This window comes from Netta rufina, assembly GCF_964035555.1.
Source record: "Netta rufina genome assembly, chromosome: 25".
Taxonomy (NCBI): Eukaryota; Metazoa; Chordata; class Aves; order Anseriformes; family Anatidae; genus Netta; species Netta rufina.
Window position 1 is genome coordinate 7,160,196 of NC_140149.1, and position 21,897 is coordinate 7,182,092.

The following is a 21,897-nucleotide window of genomic DNA, read 5'->3' on the forward strand; positions in this document are numbered from 1 at the left end:
AAGGCTGCAGCTCCTGCATGGCCGCTCCTGTGAGTCACTGGCTGGGAGAACCAGTGCCACTCTCATCTACAAGAGGCCAGGGGCAACTCAACCCCTTCACATGAATTTCAGTTCCTCCTTTCACAACCTGCCCATTTGGCTTCCTCACCTCTTGCTCACAAGGCTCCTGGCCTCGGCTTGAATGCATCTGGCCACATAAATACCACTACGGGTTTCTAGAGAAGTGGGGCAGTGGAAAACCAAACCAAAACAGACCAAAACAAAACAGAGGAACATCAGAAAGCACAGAGCTGACAAAAGCAGCATGAAGAAGTTGCTGTCATGGGGTGTGTGGGGGAGCACAAAACATGTGTTAGGAATGGGAAAGAAGCAGGGCAGAAAAGGCACCGTAAGTTTGTCCTGAGAAAGCCTCCGTGCCCCCAGGTCTGTGAGATGAAAATGGCAACTGAGAGGCACCTGCTTGGCAAGATGGGGCAGAGCAGAGCTGTGGCAATGCTGCAGGAGGGAAGCACTACCAGCTGCAAGAGAGAAACAGAGCAGAACGCAGCAAGAAGAGCAGCTGGGTCTCTACCACTCGTTTGCCCAGGACTGGGTGAGCTGGTTCAGCTGGGAGCCACGCACCAGGTACGTTTTACCTGGTGCCTTAGCCACTCTGCTCAGTCCTTCCACGAGCCACCAAGGGCTGGGCCCTGGCAAAGCACCAAGTACTTGTCTGATGCCCTGTAAATAATAAATGCAAAGTGCTACAGCTCCCCAAACTAGTTTCTTTGGGGCTTGACCAGCTGTGGAGCCAAATATGAGCAATATTTGCCAGCAGCAGAGACCAAGCGAGCCAGTTGCCTTGAGCAGAGCCAAAATCAATAGCTTGGAAACCTTTCCCTGTACTTATGCTTGGTAAAGCTGCTTTACTTCTTCCAAAGCCTTGGAGCCTCTTAGAGTAAATACAGGCCTCCACGCAGGGATGATGGATGCTGTTGCAATTCCAAGCCCATATATATCTGGGAGTTGTGCAGGAAGGAAACACGCAGCACACAGACACCAGGGAAGTTATTGCTATGCCTAATGTTCCCGGCCCTGTGTACCTGCAAAGTCCCAAGAGGTTCTCACAGCAGAAAGAGAGGACACACGAGGTCTTTCAGCAGAGGAAAGCAGGCCATGTAGATAAGGCCACCAGAAGGACTTAGAGCTTACCCAGCAATGCCAGCACCAGAGCCAGGCTCAGCATCACCTTCATCTTATTCCAAGCGGAGCAGCAGAGGTGACACATGCACCAGAGTCCCCTCGGGAAGGACACCAACTGCTTGCAGCTGAGCTGGACCCCAGGGTTAGTACAAGACCCTCTATTTCTTCAGAGCTGGACACGATCTTTGCTCCCCTGGATGTTCAGCTTCTGAGTTAGCCACCGTCCCAGCTAGGAGCCTACGATTCAGTGAAGCACAGCTGTCAGATGTGTCTGCTTTGAGACTGCTCCGAGCCCTAGAAAGGAAGGCAGAGAGAGACCGGGGGAGGGCTCAGCCTGAAATACCTTTGCATTTCCCCTATCTTATGTATCTTTCCGGTGGTTTGGGGGTCGAGTCCCCAGCATCTCAACTGAGATCTTCATGATGTTAACTGCTGAAAAAACAATGGGATGTTTTTTTTCTCCTACAGACTCAGACAAGTTTGAATACGGATCCTAAAATCACAAGCCCCCTGCCCTAGAAATAACGTCCTTGCTCCAGGGCGCTGCACATGGTGAGAAGTTCTGCTAGAACCTTTCGGGGTCTACCCAAATAATGCCACATTTTGCTACTGTACTCGGTTTGACGTGCTGCGTGTCCCTCCATATCAAGTTGGTGCCTCCTTTCTATGCCATGCAGACATCCTGCAGCCCGAGGAACGTGCCAGCCGGTGTTCACGCATGGATCACAGGCAGGTAAGAGCCGGAACCCTGCTGCTCGCTGTGTCTCTGCTCCGTGATTCAAAGCTAAGCCTGTTCAAAACTGGTAAACATAGTTAAGGGGAAAAAGTTACTGAGAAAACCCCTCCAGCCTGGAGAGCCTGCACTTGCAACTGTTTGACCTTAGGCTGCCATTACCCGTGTACGTTTTTCAATACAGGCACATCTTGCTGCAGGAATAAAACCAAGAAGAGATGAATCATATCTGAAATCTCATTAGCTTCTCTCATTTTTCTTCCACCATGAAAGCCAGAGGCCCTCTAGACCAGAGACCAGCTTCACTAAAGCTTGGATTTGGGAAGGGTCCCAGCTGCTCGCCCCAAGAATCCATCCAGAGGTGTCAGAGGAAATACGTAAGGCGAACACCCGACATTTCTCCTACCACCCCGAGATCCGCTGCTCCCTTCAGTGCTGCGGAGCAGAAAGCCCCAGCCACGGCCCTGCAGCTGGGGGCACCAAGCTTCTGGAGGCAGCACCTAAACCCCTGCCCTCCCTACGGAACCGAGAGTGAAAATAGCACCGCATGCAAATGGCTGGCAGGGGCTGCGGGGTGGCGAGGGGGCCGTGCCAGCCCCGTGCAGCAGCACAGCAGTGCACACGGATCAGCAAGAGCGAGCAGGGAGCAGCAAACGCCTCCGCCCTGCCACTGCTGATCCCCTGCTAAACCTTCCGTCTCTTTTCATGGCCAGACTTGTTTCCCTGCCTCCTTTTTTCTTTCTAAATACATTTTTCTCAGTGAAGGAAGCTCAGAAACACTTTTACAGGCTCAGACAGGATTGCAGGCCCCGAGTTAGCTGCACGGGTCAAACAGTCACGAAGGCTCTGCAGGCAGCACATGGCATCGCTGCCTACAGTCAGGGACGCAAAACCACCTCAGCTTGTCACCATCCTCCCCTTCCAGAAAAAAAAAATCCCTAAAAGTGGCAGCAAGCCTCCTGTAATTCTCTCAGATGTGCCGTGCAAAACCCATGACCTGTTTGGGGGCTGGGTTTTGTGGAGGTGGAGGGGAGAGAGTTGTGTGGTTTGACTGTGCTGTTTGCATTTCTGCCAAGACACAATTTGCTGCATAACCCGCACTTGTGCACACATGACCTACAAACACTGCACGACTCATGCTCAGCTCATGCACTGTGCCTCAGCGCAGCAGGCCCGAGCAGCCTACTTTCCTCCTCTTGTTTGCTCAGCAATGCTGCCAAAAGCCTTAGAACTGCACCAGAGATACGCTTCCCCAGGACCACCCCCAACCCAGGAATTCAAACTGCACCGAGCTTTGTAAATCCCTCAGCACACAGAAGCCTGCGTGCAGGATTTGTACGCTCAGAAATTCAAAGGTTTTCTGTCGCCGAGTTACTGAAGCTCCGGTTCCTATTCGCCATCAAATCCTTCCTGGACTTCTTACCCTATTTCTCAGAATAAATTCTGGTCCTGTCTTGGAACACGCTTTTGCAGGCTCTCCCTGTGCGTGCACCAGCTGAAGGCAGCACCCAACAACCCAGGCTGTTACATATATTACAACGCTGACATACCCAAAGCCCCCCGCAGGATCACAACCTTTACTAAATGGATTGAAGAAGAAAGGCGTAGGTACCACACTGCCTTCACATCTCCCTACTTAGGATCTGAATTCTGAGTACTTCTATGTCTCCCTAATCTTTTCAGGAAAAAGAAACAAAATCATGTAAATACTAGAGCAAAAAATTACTCACCCGGTGTGTTTTGGGGCAGTCAACTTGTCTCTTGCACAAAGGGCTCTTCGGTGACTTATTTGGGGCCTCTGAATTAATCAGATGTTAAATGGTCTTGATGTTGTGCGTGCAAGATATGGAAAACCTAACAGCCTTTGGTTTCGTGTCTCTTATTTAAGTTCAGTTTGGTGGTCACTTTTAAGTCGCAAGAGGAAGTTGAGGACTACATCGAGGGTACTGACAAATCACAAGGCAGAAGGTACTGCTAGAGAGGCGAGCAGAATGGCAGATGCATTTGCCTGGGAGCACACGGTGGGAACACAGCTTCGGAAGACAGTCCAGATGTGGCTGGGTCCCACTCCTTTTGCCACAGCAGGCCGAGCCATCAGTCGTTATGTGAGAAGTCAAGAACAAAGAAATCCTTGGCAAGCAACCCTTTCACAGCCTGTGCTCCCTCCTGGCTTTCTCTTTGGGAATCCGGTTGAAGAACAAGCAGCGCAGCACCTCGTCAGTCCCACAGGCTGGGTCTTGTCCTGGTGAGGTATCGCCAGGAAGCAACATCAGCTCTGCTGGGCATTACTGCCAGTAGTGTCCGGGGGCAGAGATAAGCACGCATCTTACTGCCTACAGAGCCACTGCCAGGATGCTTTTCACATCATGGCCAGCTTCTCCACTTTGAGACACAGGCAGGACACACAGCACAGGCTGCTATCTGCTTACACCCCCTCCTCAGTCACCCCGAAAGCTTATTTTCATCCTTCCTTTCCTATGGAGTACCACAGCAGTCACTGTTCACTACCCCAGCAGCAGGGGTACACAGAGAAACTTTCTCTCAGCAAGCAAAGGGCAAGAGAGGTAAATTTTATCCATACTCAAAACCCTTTATGATCCAGAACACAGTTAGCTTCAAGGTGGCAATTCCGCTTTGCACCAGAAAGATTTGCCCAGGATTTAGCCCGCTCTTTGCAAAGAGTGGAAGGCACATCTGGAAAAGAAGTTATGCATTTCCATGGGGAACTGTCTGATGTACTAGGGCTGAAAGTGGAACAAGAAAGCCACTTCCTCTAGGCTGCACATCCCACCAACATCCTTTCTCAGGATAGTTCGAGTTGTAGAAACACGGTGTCATCACAAAGCACAACCTTTTTACATATTACTTTATTGTAGACAGGAGAACAATCAATTTCTTTATCTGAAGAAGCAGATCTACAGCTAACCTGCTTGGCAGGCAGGAACTCCACACCTGCCATCAGCAGCCAGCACTGAGCTGCTGAAGGGGGGCTCAGTACGCCGTTTCCCACCATCCCATGGCAGTTTTTATAGCTAAGCAAGAACACAGGATGGACATTTTACACGTTCAACTATATCCACCTGTACTCAGCCAAATAAAGTCCAGGATAAAGCAGTGCAATTTATTGGCAACGGCACATAAAAGCCTCCAGTAAACTTGTAACGTATGGAAGAAGACAATTTGATCGATGCCACACACCAAAAGGAAGCAAAAACCAGCAGCTCTTTAGGCGTCAGAACAGAGCTGTGAGAGCCCCCCAGAGTACTGCAACCAGACTGTGGAGCCCCCAGCACAAGAAAGATGTGGATCTGTTGGAGGAGGGCCACAGAAGATGATCAGAGGGCTGGAGCACCTCTCCTGTGAAGAACACAATTCTATGAATTCCACTGCTCCCTGCTATACGCTATTGGGCAAGGTTGGTGGTAGAGAAAGTACACTCTTTTTTACAGGGCAGTATTGACACATGTTTAACTGTTTCCCAAAAATGAACCATTTCACCAGAAGAGAGGAGGAACAAGACAGTTCTTCTGAACACGGAACATTCCTTGGCACGATTCCTTGAGTCAGTACTTGAGGTAGATGGGGTTACATTTCCACAGACACGGAGTCCTCATCTGCATTTCTGATTTTAAAAAATAAGTTGTATGTGAATTGTGCTCCATGTCTGCAAGTAGGAGATGTACCCAGTAATGCAGCTGTTCAAGTAAAAAGATAAAGCTCAACAACGTAAGGTAACACTGCTGTGCAGATGGCAACTTAAAGTAAGAAGACGCTAGGAACAAAATGTTGATCCTGTAATTAAGTGGTAGATCAAGCCAAGAAACAATTAAAAACCAGTAGGTTCTCTTTGCTCCAAGACAAAGGATGCCATATACCAACTCAGTCAGGCTGTTCTAAGTCCTTTGCTACTATGTTGTAACGAAAATGAGAAGAATACGTTGTCAGTGCTTGACGATGACCTTAGAGAGCCGATGTGTCACTCCGGAGTAGTCTGCTCTTCAGGCAGGTTGAATTCAAGGGTGCAGGAAAGGAGGGATATCACCAACCACAGAGGAAACAAATTAGAAAGTAAACTAAGAGACAAACACTGTCAGACCGCTGGTGGGAAACAGGCTGCACAGCTGTAGGCACCGAGGTTTCTGTAGGCACTGGAGAAGGGAGGTTTCAGGAGAATTCCCCCCGCCACCCAATAAATTAGAAAGAAGCTCAAAATAATGATTTTTGAAATAGGTAAGAGTGAATTATCCCATCAGCATTATTATTCCGATATACCAAGATGAGAACGGGTCCTTCAATCTGCATTGGTTATCCAGCAGCCTTTGTATTTTCTAGCCAAGATTTTCAGCTTTGTAATTTTGTTCTTTATCCATAAATTTGATCTCTCATCAGTATGGCTCTTCCTCATCTGTGTCCTGAAGAGAGAGTATGAAGAGAGAAATTGAGACTACGTACAAAGACATGAAACAAGTAATGAATTTGACAAAAAAAATTAAGTCTGCTAAGCTTCAGACAAGAGCATAAATGCTTTCCAAATTGCTGGTGTGCTTCAACAAATTAGAACTGGTAGTTATATAAACACTTGTAGCCAAGTCTGTTTGACTTACCACAGACACAGACAAATTGCCACTGGATAATCAACACATGTGGTCCGTTTTAAAAGAGGTAGGAGCTAAAACTTAAGCAAAAGACAAAGTGCAGAAAGATGTCTTCTTAAAATGCACCCCTAACTCCTGCAGAGCAGATCCAGAGCAGCACAAGCTGTTGGGTGTTTCAGCTCTGAACAGCCCTATACTCTCAGATCCCCATCATCTATTGTTCTAACCACAGTAATGATTTGATGGCATCCTCACAACCAGGCTCTGCAGCTCTCAGCTTGCAAGATGCTCAAACATACAAGCCCTATATGGGAAATCTTACCAATTTTGCAGTAATCTTAATTATGAGCAATTTTTCATCAACATTGCAATTTTAACTATTTGGTAAAGTATTAAGCGTGAGAAAGTGTTTTACAGAAAACTCAAAAAGTAGACTCCCTATAGCGAGCGAGATGGTGTTCAGAGAGTTGTTAAGATGAGTATCAGAACAAAGTATCTAACCAATGCCAAATTACTCAACATGAAAGCACCACAACTACGTTCAAGTTTGCCTGCTCTCAAAGGATGAGAAGACATTTTTCAACCTTCACAATCTCCATCTATTAGCACGTCTCACTGTATCTGAGCTCCCACCTTTTCCCAATCTCTCCAATTGCACCGAAGCAAAGGTACCTCCCCGCTCCCCAGCACGTCACTTGCAACAGCCTTCCCACCTCCCTTTGCAGCCCTCCCCTTTGAATAAAGCATTTTCTGCTTCCTGCATCTCTCAAAACTCGTTGCCAATACTGCTGCTCCGTAACAGCTGTGAAGAATTATAAATATTTCATACATAAATTGTATATTTGCTCATTCTTCATTCTATACCTATTAAAGTGTAGAAACAACCAGCACACATCAGTCTGAAAGCTCACACATTTACTGCATTTAAAATCACTGGCATTACAACAGTGAATCAAGCAATACGTTTAAATCCTCCTTAACATACTTCCTGGCTGCGTATAGACGATGTAAAGCTGCGTCTGTGCTAGGTTTGCTCTGTAGGACACCAGGTTCAAAAACAAAACCACTCTCCAAGCAGGCATATTAGTGAGCTTACTCTGGAATGTGTCACACTTAGTGTTGGGGCTGCTAAAGCCAGCACGCACACCTCAGACGTATGTTTTGCAAAATAAATACAGCAGATGGCAAACATTCAGTAGTTCCAGCACAACACATCAGATTAACAGAGGCTTGTTGTTAGGGTATAGCAAGTGAACAGAATTAGAGGACACCACCCATTTCATGAAGCAAACAAACTGAACACCCCACAAAAACAAACACGAAACCCACAAGAGTTCAGCAGGATTCTGTTGTGACCAATGCGTTCTAAGAAGGGAGACCTCTAAGAAAGACAGAAGGCAGCACGCTACCATGCACACAGAGACAGGGTAAAGAAATGTTCCTGCCTCCACACCTCACCATAGCCCTGCCAGACCCCAAACTGGTTATCTAGAGCCTTTATAGAAGCTACACAGTATAGCGGTTAGCACTTAAAATTCTTAATATTTGTCTTGAAATGTCAGCTTCCATTTAAAGTCAAAAGAAAAAAAAAAATCATTTTGGGGGATCTCGGGACAGCTCCCGCTGCCAGTAACGCACCCTGACCAGCAGTTCTTATCCCCGATAGCCAAAATGTGGAAATCACCATGGAGCATAAGCATAGCCAACTGTGACTGTTCTCCAAAGCCCAGAGAAATTATCAACAGCTCTGGTTGCTGCTTGTGCACCTCCTCTGAGCGCTGATCTTGACAAAACCACTTATGAAAATAGCAACTTTCACTTACCACACAGTTCAAACACCAAGCTTTCAGTCTTCCTGAGCAGGTGTCTGTGTGTTCAGACCTGGAGAACAAACATAGGATGAGGATGGACTTTTCCCCACCACCACACACTAATATTTCCTATGGACTATGAATTCTACTTCTCACACTGCCTTGTGGCTCTGCATAACAAGCCTCCAAAGAATTGAGAGTGTCAGATCTCTTTTTTCAAAGGCAGACATTTCATATAACAAGTGCCATGAAGAATGTAAGAGCTGCTTTTTGGCTGGAAAATCTTACCACAATAAATCAAAACGTTGTATTAAAAGTCCAGTCCTAAAATTTAGCACGGAATGAATTCTTTGCAAAACCAGGTGTAACTCCAGCAGTTTGCTGCTCTCACTACAATAGCATAGTGACCCTTCACAACACACAATCCTCTCCAATTCAGATGGAAATCCAGTCTCCAGAGCCTGTTCAGGACTTGTCAGCTGTGCTCAGGCCAGCACTGAGGGAACCAGATAGCATTATGCTGTTTTGTTGCTACTGATCTTTCATACCAAAACACAACCCATAAAGCCCACAAAAGCAAAATATCTTTTGCTGATTTAAGCAAAATAAATCTGACTGCAGAAGTGAAAGACTACCCAACCCTAAACTGCTTCAGTTCCATGGCTTCACGCCGTTGACAGAAAAAGGGCTGTACTGCACTTACTTTATGCTCCAAAACATGGATTTTCCAAAGGTTTCTACTCACTAGCTAAATTATGCTCATAGAGAGGAAGATCTCAGTGGCCAACCTGCAGATGCTGACAGCTATGAAATGAAGGACAGTGAGGAATCATTGGCCAAGGTGGAAAAACAGGCTTTAGGTTCCAGACAGAACTTACTCATCAGACACTTCAATAGAGGATTTCTTGCAGCCCGATTTTTTTTTCTCCTTTAGCACTCCAGATTTCCTTCCCAACCTCACCAACATCAGAATGACCACAATGATGGAAGGGAGAAATACTAAAATGGACAGCAGCACCGCTGAAGTCAGCTGGAAGGAAAAGCCTGCGGGATAGATAAAGAACAGAGCAGCTGTAACAGTAGTGAAATTCTGCTTTCTAAAGTCTCTGAGGAAAATGTTCACCCAGGAAGGACTGACAGCCTTTTCATACACAGCCCAGGGCTGGTAAATTTTAAACAACTTGTCTTGGAATCTGTAGGACCCTTATTACCTACCCAGCACAGTAGGATGTTTTTTTTTATACGCAAAAAACTCCAAAGGTGGGCAGGTGATGACATAGCTTTGTCAGCATGTCCAAGCTTCAGATTTGGGGTAGTTCTCACACGCAGAGCAGACAAGGAAATGAAGTATTACTAAGAATCAGAGTTTGTGGTGTGATAGTATTTTTAGACCAGTACTTCCCCAAAATCTCACTTATTCTATTGACACAACATTTGGAGACTGGAATTCCTGAACAAGGATGGATTTTTGATTTGTTATCAGCACAGCTTCCTCCATTCCTTCCTGCCCCCAATAAATTCAGTGGTTCTCTATGTATTTAGTACAGAATGAAGGGCTGAGGTAATTCCTGCTGTAATTCTTACATGGAAATCCAGGGAATCAATTTCCTGTGCAATGCTCCGATTTTTAAGGTTCTGAGGGAGCTACAATGCAGCAGTATCACACAAGTGAGAACGCTATGAAATGGAGGCTTACCCCTCTCTGTAACTATCAGCACTGTCTGGGGAATGTTGTGGTACACATCTGGAGGATTCTTCACACTGCAGATGAACGTCCCATTGTCACTCATCACAGGGCTTTGGATAGCGATGGAAGCATCACCCTTGGCAACGTTCCCAACCCAGGATATCCTGTCTTTGAACTTCCCCACTGTTGTTGGGTAGGCAACAGACTGATAATGAAAAATCTAAAAGAAGGGGAAGACAATAATTGCTCTAGTAAAACACTCTACAAAGAAACCAAACTACTTTTTGTATTGTAAACGAAAAGGAAGGCATATTAACAAGTCAGAAAGAATAGCTTGCAGACAGGAGACTCTCCAAGTTCCTATCTGATAATTCTGAATCTGTCCCATTTCATTAGAACTCCAAAGCTTTTATCTACCAGCCATGGCACTGACATATGTCATCATCACCCTTCTGACAAGCTTGTTCCCCTCTGGAAATCTGCGGCTGAGAAGTTGAGTCTGTTCCTTGTGTCACGCAAGACAGATCGCGGCAGTTCTTCAGCATTTGCTTCCTGCACTTTGGCACTTCCTGCCCGACTAGTGAAGACCTAACAGACATTTCATAAGGGCAGCTCCCTTTTACCCCAGATACAGGGACACCACTATGAGTTCACACTCTCCAGGAAGTGTTAGTCACTGGTAAGCTGTAAAGATACATTTTCTGTTTGTGCCTTGAATGAGAGGCTTCCAGCCGCCTTTTTGATTTGTGTATTTATGCTTATATTTCAAAATGCTGCTGCCAAGAGAAGTAGCAGCCCATAAACCTCAGAGGCTGTCATCATGACTGTCTTCAGAGTGTCATTGCACACGTTTTTACCACTCCAAGGTAAAATCAGGAGTAGATTGCATCACAGAATTAATAGGGCATAGCTGCCTTCAAGAAAACTCCCACTCAAATGTTTTACAGTCATTCTATGTACAGCTGTAGTGTACAATGCAGTGCTTATGTCAAAACCCAAAGGTCTGCATAATCACCTCTGTGCTAGTACACATTTACGTTGAATACTTTTTGCCCAAAGGACACTAAAACAATTACTGATGGGAAAGAAAGAAACAAGCAGAATCCCGCACTTCAAAGCGACGAATAAGTGCAGCAGGGCAAATGGGGAAAAGATACCATCAGATTTTCAACGTGCACAGAAACCTGGTCAATCTTCAGTACAAAAAGATTCCCTCCTTCACTTACTGTCTCCATCTGACCACCCGTGAGGGGCCGGTACGTCCAGTCCACTGTCAGACTCTCAGTGATGGGAGAACTGGATTTGAATGTGCATGTCAGCTGTACTTTTTCACCAACAAAAGCTCGCACTTTAGAGCTGGCTTTAATATCCAGGGACAAAGCATTGCAGATACCTTTTGGAACAAGCACAAAAGACAAGGATTAGGTGGTTGTTATTTGTGAGGCACGGGAGTGATGGTGCCCCGATCATACCGATGGATGGGCAGCTTAACCCCAGGCTGAAGAGGGAAGCACAGCAGCGACCACCACCCCCATCATGAAATTAAAGCAAAGCAGATCACTTCCCTAACCTGTTCTTTATGGGACTGCAATGAGCCTCAAGAAGTATTTATCTGGAAAATACCCCCAAAAGCGTACAGTTTTAGACGTGGAGGTAAGGAATTTTTAAAGGGAAGAAACTGATTCAGCCAGCCTGCTGAGGAAGCACAAGCTGCTAGCTTTAGTCCTGCCAAAAAAAAAAAAAAAAAAAGTAGTATTGACAAAGAAAAAACAATCCCGTTGGAAATGTTGATATCTCAAGTGTAGCGAGCAGAGAGGGGAATAAAGTGGCACGGGAGCGGAGCGCAGGGTGAGGAAAGCAAGCCCCGCAGCCCCCATCCGCGCCGCGCCCCGGCCGGGGGCGGCCCCACACCGCCCCTCCGCAGCTCTCTGCCCCCCGGAGGAGGAGGAGAAACCCGCCCCGGCCCCGTTCACCGAGCAGGATCAGGGCCCCCCGCGGGACGAGAAGGCCGCCGGCGGCCGCCGCCGCCCCGCCGCCCCGCATGGCGCTCAGCGCCGCAACATGGCGGCTCACCTGCCCAGGTAAGGGTGGGGGCCGCCCCAAGATGGCCGCGCCGCGTCGCCATGGCCACGGGGCCTCGCCTCGCAGCCGGGGACGGGGCCCAGCAGGGCTCGCCGAGAATACCGCGGTGCCCGTTTCTGTTTTGGGGTGGTTTGTTACTTTTTTGGTACTTTACAACCCGGGGAAAACAAAAAAAAACAAACAAACAAAACAAAAACAAACAAACAAACAAACAAAACAAAAACAAACAAACAAAAAAACCCACGAGTTTCACGAGTTTTTGTTTTGTTTTCTTTTGGTGTGCCGAGTTTGCAGTAGGACAGTGACTTCCTTCAGTGTCACACCATTTAGTTACACTCTCTTTTATCCACAAACCATGTTTATTTATGACGAACATAATAGAAGACAATATCGTACAAACAGATAATGTGGCCAGCACATTACAGGTAGAGTTACAAAGTCATAAAGTTAGAGTTACAAAGTCATAAAGTTACGTTTTAAACAAAGAGGCTGATGTTTTGTTTTAGCGCTGGTTAAATACAGTAATAGCTCAATGGTTTTAATGATTTTGCACTTTATTTGCCTTGGATAGATAAAGTCAATGGAAATACAGGGTATGTGTTAAATAAGATTGAACACAGGAGTAAGGTGTGCTGACGACAGCCTGGGGCAGTAAACAGCATCCAGAGAAATACTGGTGGTAGTGTTTTTGGAAGCCTGGTACAACACTGGCAGCCACTGTTGTTTTTGAAGTGAACTTGAGTGTGGCAGCACCCCATTATCACTTGCTCAGGGCAGCCTCCAGGGCTGCTACTGCCAGCCCACATCCAGGGCACCGCAGCGGGATGCGCAGGTCTGCTGGGTCAGGGCAAGAGGCATCGCACCTCACAGATTGTCGTCCACCAGGAATAATGGGGAGAAGCAGGACCGGAGAAGCAGAAGGAAAGGAGAGCAGTCTGGGGTGCACCAGGAGAAGGGGAATGAGAGAAGGGGAGCTGCCAAAGCACATGGCCACGCTTTGTGCAGTGGAAGGCAGTCTTTGCTGCTGTCACATTTACAAAGTGTACTGAAGTTGAGAAAGACCAATATAAAAACACACCCACAGGGAAATGTGACCCCTAATAAGAAACAGCATACATTCAGAAACACTTTCCGCTTAAAGTGTTCTTTCTGCAAAAAGACAATAAAGGTTGTAGCAGCTAGCGGCCCCTCTGATCCCTCACTTAGCTAGTCATCCTCTTAGTGACATCAAACAGGTTTTTGAGGGTAGAAAAATTGGGCACCACAAATGTACCTTTTAAATTTTAAGGTGCAAGAGTGTGTCTGCTCAGACACAGCAAATACTCAGTCTGCTGTCGTAGCATTATGTTGACTTTGTTTACTTCTGTGATTTTTTCATCTTCAGAGCCTAATTGTTCACGTTCAACAGCTGTGAAGACTAAGTAAACTTCCTTGTTCATGGGGCAAGTTCCTCCTGTTTCGCTTCAATGAAGGAAATAACACTTTACAACTTATGTTAATGTCACCCTCTTTTCTTGCAAGAATTTCAGGTCGAGCAGGGATACCACACTTGCAGCATCAGGCGTCTGTAATTCAGCTTTGTTCTAACATCCAAAATTACAAGCTCTCACCATCTGCTTCAGAAGTACCTAAGAAGAAAGATTATAAGAAAAACAAAACAGATTGATTACTCAGGATTATTGTTGAAAATAAACATAGTAGAGGCATCTGCTGACCTCAGAAATTGAGTGGTTAAAAATTAGGCTGAGATGTTTCAGCGAAGCCAGCAAATCTGGAAAGAGTTTCAGTCTTCCTGTAGCAATTTAAAATAAAGATTAAATGAATCCCAACATAGATTCAAAACTAGTGAAAGGAAATTAATTCATTTCTCCATCCACATAGCAGACAAGCTATGGAAAGCAGCAATAACGGCTTTCCTACAATGATAGGAAACATCATTGCACCTCGACAATAAGGTGGAGAAATCACTCCCATGGTTAAGAGGCAGTTATGTTGCCACTGCTTGTTCAGTTATCAGTCTCTCTCTGAAGGCTCCTCAAAAGCAAAATGTGACTATGGTCTCAGTTGTTCATGTTCATGGCTACCATGGCCTGCTGACTGTGAACAGAAGTGAAATGTGTAAGTAGCAAGAAAGCATTAACTAAAGAATGTTTGAATAGATACCTGCATTGTATATACTACCAAAGACCTCTAGTCTTCTAATGGAGTAGCTTCCTTTTCTTCTCTGATCTTCAGCTTCTCCTTTTCTTTACTATTAAAAAAAAAAAAAAAAAAAAAAAAAAAAAAAAAGATCAGCATCAGATATCCTGAGCAGCTGTCAGGTTCTGAGTTATATATAACATACATAATATACAACAAGAAGTTATGCAGGCTCTTCCTCACATGAGGAGCCACCTCGAAAGGCAAGAGCAAAACAAGGACTGCAAACTTCATTCATCCTGGGGCTCTGTTCTGACTGCAAGTAAGCAGCCAATTATTGCTAATTGTGTTAGCAGTTTGCATTGTAGATGCTTAGTGCAGGGTCCAAGCCAATGAATCAGAGTGGCCATGAAGATATATTTAACAAGCTTTCACAGAAGCCTTTCTCTCTCTCTTTCCCCTTTGTCCTTACAGTTCAGTATCTGACACCTCAGTCGTCTTGTCTTGCTGTTTCTTCCGATGGTGTCGACATATAATCACAATTGTCACCACAATGATCATCAGAGCACATGCAGACCCAATGGCGATGGCAAGGAAGTGGATTTCTGAGAAATGCACTGCATGGAGAGAAACAGGTAAATGAACAAGAGGGACACACTGAGTGCTCCTGGTATTAGGCTGGGTACCTCTATCCATGAACATAACCTTTTCTTAAGCTCTTTTTTCTGTTATATCCATGAACTTTCCTCATGCTTTGTCCTTATAATCCTTTTGCTTCCATGCATTTTTCCAAGTGTGCAGGAAGACCTGCCAATGTTTTGCACTGGCTAAACTCATAACCTCTGGTGGGGTTCTTGGCCTCTCACCTTTCTGCACAACTCTGAGTCGCACTTCACCAATTGTGCCATCAACGTCTGGTGGGTTCTTCACCTGGCAGGTGAATGTCCCATTGTCAGTGGGCTGTAAATTCCAGATAACAATGGAAACATCATAACGCTCAATATTGCCATCCCAAGTGGCTCGCCCTTTGAACCGTCCAGCAGACAGCTTGTAGGGCTCCTTGAGGTAATAAAATACCTACAAAAAAGAAAGAAACTGTCATTCCTGTAGTTTTTTACAGTGTTTCTGATGTAAGCAGCATGTGAAAGTGGAGTGGCACCAGCTAAGACACATGACCTAAAATGAGGAGAGTTGTGTTGGCTCAATTTCTCTCAGATGAACTCTGAGGCAATTTCAAAAGATCATACCCTTGCTCCAACAGCCATGAGATCTCAGTCCTGCTCAGGCCTAAAGCTTTGTTAGCCTGTGTTCTGCGGTCTTTCAGTTATACTGCAGTACTTGTTGATCTGCTTACCCTGACATGTTGGCCAAAGAAAATCGTAAGTCGTAAGGTGCAGGATGTTAACTAAGACCAGATTCGCCTATAAGCATGTGCAGTTTCATCAGGCCCCAAATCTTTTAACCCCAATTTCCCAAAACTAAATATAAAAATTGTTTCTTGAACCAGGTTCTGTAAACAAAACTTCTTGCTCAGAGTAATCCTTATGAACTGCAGAGAAAAGGGCCAAGATGTACTTACTCCTGTGTTTTGGCTGTGCTTGCCCACACCAACACCTGGGATTGTTTCCCAGCCAGTGCTGGGCCCTAGGAGTGTTCATTTGAGCAAGTGAGCATCAATGAAATGAAGCATAAAGGTCTCACTCACTGGCTCATGAGAGCTCAGGTCCTCAGGCTGGAAGTTCCACGTCACTGACAGCTGCGGGCTAATAGGGCTGCTGCTGGAGAAGGTGCATTTTAAACGTAGGTTAGTGCCATTCACAGCATCCACCTCCCTGGAAGTGTAAACTTCGAGGGCTGTGACAGGCCACAGTGCTGCAGAGAAAACAGCAAAGGGTTAGAGGTAAACAAAACTACTGTTTAGAGTAAAATCATCACTTATCTTTGTTTGATCTATGCAGGAGTCTGCTTTATCCTTAGTAATGTTTAACCTAACATTCAAATCCCATAGATTTAATTACTGAGGGAGGTAGTCCTGCTTATGCAGAATCCAAAAGATCCCATGTGCTTCAAGGTTTTTGCCAGCTGATATGCAGGTTGCACAGTGCTCGTTTCACTGGAGTTTGCTTTCATCTGTATTGCTGCTACAATGCTTCCTTTGTAGTTTTGTGGCTGCACAGTTAAATACTGACAGATCTGATCCCTAGCTGAGAAGAGACCACTGAGAGGGACTCTCCTATAGGAACAATACACCTTGGTTTGTTTTCTGGGGGAAATGTCTCCTTCAGGCATGAACAAACAACATCTAGGAGGTACACTTGTAAATGGCAGCCCTCCTGCAATATGCTCCTGATTAGCACTAAAGATGCAGTATAACTTCACCTGTTAGTCCTCATCACATGATGGCAGGTGATTTACACTCTATTGCAATCAGTTCCCCACCCAGATTTCTCCAGAAAACCATCTCTTTTCGTCCAAGAAGCATTGCTAAGCACCTACGAATGGTTGCCATCTCCCATCCCAGAACTTTCTTTTACAGGCTTTGTATTATCAATTTGTGTGGCACAAATACCATGGTGAAAACTGCCCTTATTTATGTAAGTGTCTGTTGAGAAGGTTAATAACACCACTGGACAATTATAGGGAAAGCAGGTTGAGGAATTCCACAGGAGATCATGGAGGCGAATCTGTGTTTGTTTGTCAAAGAAACATCCTCTCTTAAGCAAACCACCACAGCTGCTGCTTTAAAAGTAAATTAACATCAAGGTAGCCTACCCAGAAAGAGATGAGCAAGAGGGAACATAAAGACACTGAAAGGAAAATGAAAAATACGAAAACAAAAAGGCCTCTGAACTGGCCAAATGTTGTACCTCTGGGTTAGTGGGATAATTTCCACCAAACAGCAGTGCCAATTGAAAGATCTTGCTACTCCTGCTCTGGAAGGGGACAGTCTTCCCTGTTCCTGATAATATACTCCCCTTACTTTCCCTTTACCCATTCATAGAAGGAAAAAAAAAACCTGCTAACAAAGGAAAAAAAAATAATAATTTCCTCTTACTTTAGGAAGATGAATTAACTTACCCCAGTGTGACTCAGGGATAAAATAGCTTATCTGGGGTTGTAAAATATGGATTCGTGGCAAATTAATACATTTCCTCTATCTGAAAACAACTCATAGCCAAAGAATTTCTTGACAAATAATCCCTTTTCTCAAAGGAGAAAATATTTGAAATGCCAAACCACTGAGGGTGCACACACTTGAAAACTTCATTGGCTGAGATCATGTTTCTTTTCCAAAGATTTGATGTCAAGTTGTCCCAATTTCATTTTAAATTTCTTTAAAAGAACAAGGGTGGGAAAATAAGTGTAAAATATATTTTTATTCAAGACAAATTACTAAGAGTATGTGTGCTGATGCCGTTAGGTAAGGAGGACATGGTGTTCCCAGACCAAATTCTGATTCGTTATACTGATATAAACCACTGAAAAATCAAGGGACTTTTTTGCCGTCATTCTGATTTATTGTCGTGTAAAGGATCTAAACTGTTTAACAATCTCTGATTGTCTAGTAACAAAGGCAGAAAGAAAATAAATAATAATAATAAAAAAAGAAAACAAACATCCGAGAGTAAAGTCCAGATTCCTGCTGGGATGAAAGAGTGAGGCAGGAAAGGGAAAGATGTGAAACCTTAGCTCAGAATTAGTGCGGTGTTCTTCCTCCTCTCAAACACACCTAAACCTGTTTCAGAGAAATTTAATCACTTGCAAGTAAACCCAGCACCAAAAGAATCGCAGCAATTGTCCACAGCAAATATCTCAGCCTCCTACAAAGTCACTGCCTTAATGAGGTTGATAATTAAGGGATGAGAAGAGGAAAGTCAAGATGGAAACGGAGGCCAGGCAATATCAGGTTTCCTTACCTCGGAGCTGTACCCCAAGGAAGAGCACAGCTCCCAGCCAGGTGAGGCCAAACATCGGGAAGACAACTCCGTACTCTGGAGGTTGAGCAGCGCAGGGAAGAGAAGTTTGTTTCAGGCACTCAAGAGCTGGATGAAAGGCAAATTTCTCAAAGCCTTCTCGGGACAGTCGAGCAAATTCCTTTCCCTCGGTTTGTGCTGCAAGGCAACGTGCGTGCCTTTTCCTGGTTGAGTCACGGACTGCTCCCAGCCCATGCAATGAAAGGCAAGGTGCGGCCGGCAGGTACAGATCACTTGTGCGTAAAACAGGGAGATTTTCAAGGTAAGATTAATTTCTTCTGCCTCCCATATTCCTTTGCTCTTTTGTGTTGCAATCATCCCTCCTCCCAGCTTCCACTTGAAACCACTCCCCTCTTGGGGGAGGTAATTTTGCTCATAAATTTGCCTTAGGTTATTTACAGGTAGCCTGAAGGAACAAGGGCCACTTGTTTGATAAAAACCTGCAAATAGTGTACATATATATATAAAAAAAAAAGCCAAAACAGACTACCCGTAGCAGTAATTTGGGAATGCATTCAGGGGGTGGAAGGTGCAACACAGATACCTATAGTTAAATTGAGGTGATCTTCATCCTGCAGAAGGATGGAGAAACTGCATTAATTAGTGTTTGTGAAATTATTGGAAAAGTCAAAAGACGAGGACATAGGATATGAGTCAAGCCCAGTGACAGCCCAGGCACAGCTGGGGAAGCCCCACTGAGCTTAACAAGCAGCACAAAGCACCAGAGAAACTCACTGGGACACAAAATGTTTTCCTAGTGGCACATGGATGTTGTGAGAGCGTGAAAGTGAGATGTACATGTGTGTCAGCAATAGCAGAATGTTTGTGTTAGCAGACCATAAATCATATAACAGCGTTTCACTTGCTACTGGCTGCGGCTGTGTTCGTGTATGACCCTTGGTCTAGTTCCAAGCAGCCACCCCGGGTTAGGAGCTTTAGTTGTGCCTGGTGCTAATGGCCTCTGCAGGGATGCCAAGGCAGGAAGGGGGAGGATGCCACTAACGTTTGTGTTTTGAAGGGCTCCCTTCAGCTCAGAGTGAGGGCAGTCTTCTCGTGCAGCAATGTGGTCTGCAACTGGGAGGTTCTGGATTGCCTGTGACACACCAAGATGTCAGTGCTGGTCAGAACAAGGTTTTGATGGAAAGAAGACAGCAGCAGGACTCTGAGAATCCCTGCTAATGAGCAGCCATGCAAACATCTCTCCTCCTGTTTGCTCGTCACATCCTTGCAGCAGTTTCTGAGGAGAGTGCTGAATCCATTTTTAACTTGTAAATACCAAGCTAAAACTTTGCCAATACTGAAAAACACCGAGGACATCAGCCTCACAAGCTGCCCACAGAACAGAACAGGGAATCTTGTCTCTGCTAATAGCTCTGAGGTACCACGTGTCTATTTTCATTGGAATAATTTGGCCCTGTGTTACCTCTTCATCACTGCACCTCCCCAGATTTCCATTCAGTTACCATTCCAAAACATCATTTCCATTTCTTTCACTGCCACTGTAAACATTTATTAGGCTGGGTTGTGTTTTTGTTTTGTTGTTTGTTTGTTTGTTTTGCAGACAGAGGGTATCTCTTTTGCAGACAGAGCAATCTCTTTTCAGACTTTCTTTCAGGTGTCTGTGAGAGCGCTCAGCAGTCAGTTTGCTGGAGCTGAGTTGTTGTGGAAAAAAAGCATCCTTCACACTGAGGGTTAAAAGTTAACCTGGAATGACAAGGTTAGAGGGTTTTGTGCACAACTGAGCTGATCGTTTTCTGTTTGCTCTGGGAAGCACAAAAGGGAACATTCCAAGGTTCCTGTATTGCTGAAAGAGGAGTTTTATGATGACAAAAAATCGTGGGAGGAAATGAAGTTATAGAAATGAAAAGAGGTGTGCAAAACACGGTTCTGAAGAGGACAATTGGCAAGAAGAGAATCAATAGGAGAGAAAGGGAGTCTTCCTGTGGCTTAAAATATCAAATTTATGCTTATGGTTTATGCATAAACATAAACTCTGTGTATGTTTCCTGAGTTCTGTCATCTTATTCTGCCCAGGAGATCTTTATCTTGAGCACTAATTATTGTCTGTCATACAACTCATTATTTTAGCATGTTGTAGGTAGACTGACATATCTCAGACATGTGGAGCTCACTGTGGGTGCTCCAGGGACGAAGAGCATGGGCATTACTTTCAATGCATTCAGGTAGGATGTGCTGGAGGGGATTAGCCCTTGCTATGCTTGGTTGTTCTGCAGAATTTCTTGAATAGCTTGCAGATCTCTAACAGTCCTAGGAGATGTAATTGCTGCTCGGCAACATCAGCTCAGGTCTGAACTTGAAGCATGGTTGCACAGGCTCTGTTTTTTAACCACTGGATTCTTACTCAGGTGTGAGAGGCTGGTCCAGTCTTTCCAAGCAAGACTTTCCTGATTTGAAAGAAGCTGATCTGTTGGAATTGCAGCGGTGTCAGACCAAATGTTTGGGTCTTGATTGGCTCTCCTCGGAGAAATTATTCACTGCATATGTAGAAACAGGGAAACGTGATCCTGATGATGGCTCCTAGAATTTGTTCTTTGGGGAAATGATGCTGTCAATTCTTCTAATCTGAAAATGACTTTTTATAGTGGTCCCATGGGGAAAGAAAACATACCTAGTGCAGCAGCATCTTCTGAGGATGCTGAGGCTGTCCCATGGAGAGCGCAGAGCTGCAGCAGGCTGCTTCTGGCAGGCTGGCTGTGTGGAGACCATCACTCACCAATCTCCTCTACCTGTCAGCTCAAGCAGTTGGCTTTTACTCTGTTTTACTGAGGTGTTAAAAAACGTTTAAAGCTACAACAAGTGATTCCTAGAGCTGTGTGGTCCCCAGGCTCCATTCCTCCCAAATGTGTCAGAGATAAGCAGTCAGCAGAGACTGAAATAATGAAGTCTAGTCCAAGGAGTGACTTTCACACCTGAAAAAGCCAAGTCTCAAGGTAAAGCCATGCAGTGGCATCTGTCTGACAAACTTCTTGCTCTAACTTCAACTACACCCTGCTACCACGACATTTTACTTGCAGTTCATGCTCAGAAGGGAAGGGCACAACAATTTTCAGCATTGGCTAATGCTTTCTAGACAATAAAACAGGATTTTCTCTTTAGATTGTGGGAGGCAAGTGGAGCTAAGTATACAGCCCTGGTTCTGGGACTTTCCCTCACACATGGTCACAATTGTGTGGTTAGAGCAGCGTTAAACAGCACGGCTCCACAGCTCCCGTCCTCAGCCTGTCATTTGATTTTGGCTCAGTCCCACTGGGCTGGTTTCGTGTTCATGGCTTTCTTCAGCACAAGATGCCACCAATTACATGCTGATCACTGCAGAAAACCCTCAGGCACCCCCAGCTCCGCATGGATCAGTGCGTCTGTGTTACAGGTAATCGACTCATCCGGCACGGCGGTCAGGCTGTAGGAGTTTCCAGGTTAGCACTTTGGCCTTTTGTTGTGCTTCATTCCAGCAGTCCTCACATCAGCTCCACATCTTTCCCGCAGACTGGGCTGGCACCTCTTAAAATCATCTGTCTGCGTAGCAGCAACTTCTTATCCTCAGGCAGCCCATGCAGAGTCCAGCAGGACAAGCATGTTTCTCGCTGCCACTGCCCTTTGGCCACTGAGCAACAACCCCGGCTCTCAGTTAGGACCACATTTGTTTAATGCACAAACTGGGGAGGAGGGTCTCTTC

At 45.3% G+C, this 21,897-nt stretch overlaps 2 protein-coding genes across 2 annotated transcripts; both read right to left on the reverse strand.

The window, feature by feature from the left end:
* Positions 1 to 6,300: 6,300 nt before the first annotated feature.
* On the reverse strand, positions 6,301 to 12,051 carry LOC311218785 (myelin protein zero-like protein 3; the record flags this gene model as incomplete). The annotated part of the gene is made up of 6 exons (XM_084301641.1): positions 6,301 to 6,327; positions 8,334 to 8,391; positions 9,200 to 9,365; positions 10,018 to 10,228; positions 11,235 to 11,401; positions 11,982 to 12,051. 6 exons carry the CDS (start codon positions 12,049 to 12,051, stop codon positions 6,301 to 6,303), a joined length of 699 nt encoding a protein of 232 aa, XP_084157767.1.
* Positions 12,052 to 14,280: 2,229 nt separating this feature from the next.
* On the reverse strand, positions 14,281 to 18,201 carry MPZL2 (myelin protein zero like 2; the record flags this gene model as incomplete). Its single annotated transcript, XM_084301692.1, has 5 exons — positions 14,281 to 14,341; positions 14,702 to 14,846; positions 15,096 to 15,306; positions 15,935 to 16,101; positions 18,147 to 18,201. 5 exons carry the CDS (start codon positions 18,199 to 18,201, stop codon positions 14,281 to 14,283), a joined length of 639 nt encoding a protein of 212 aa, XP_084157818.1.
* Positions 18,202 to 21,897: the final 3,696 nt, after the last annotated feature.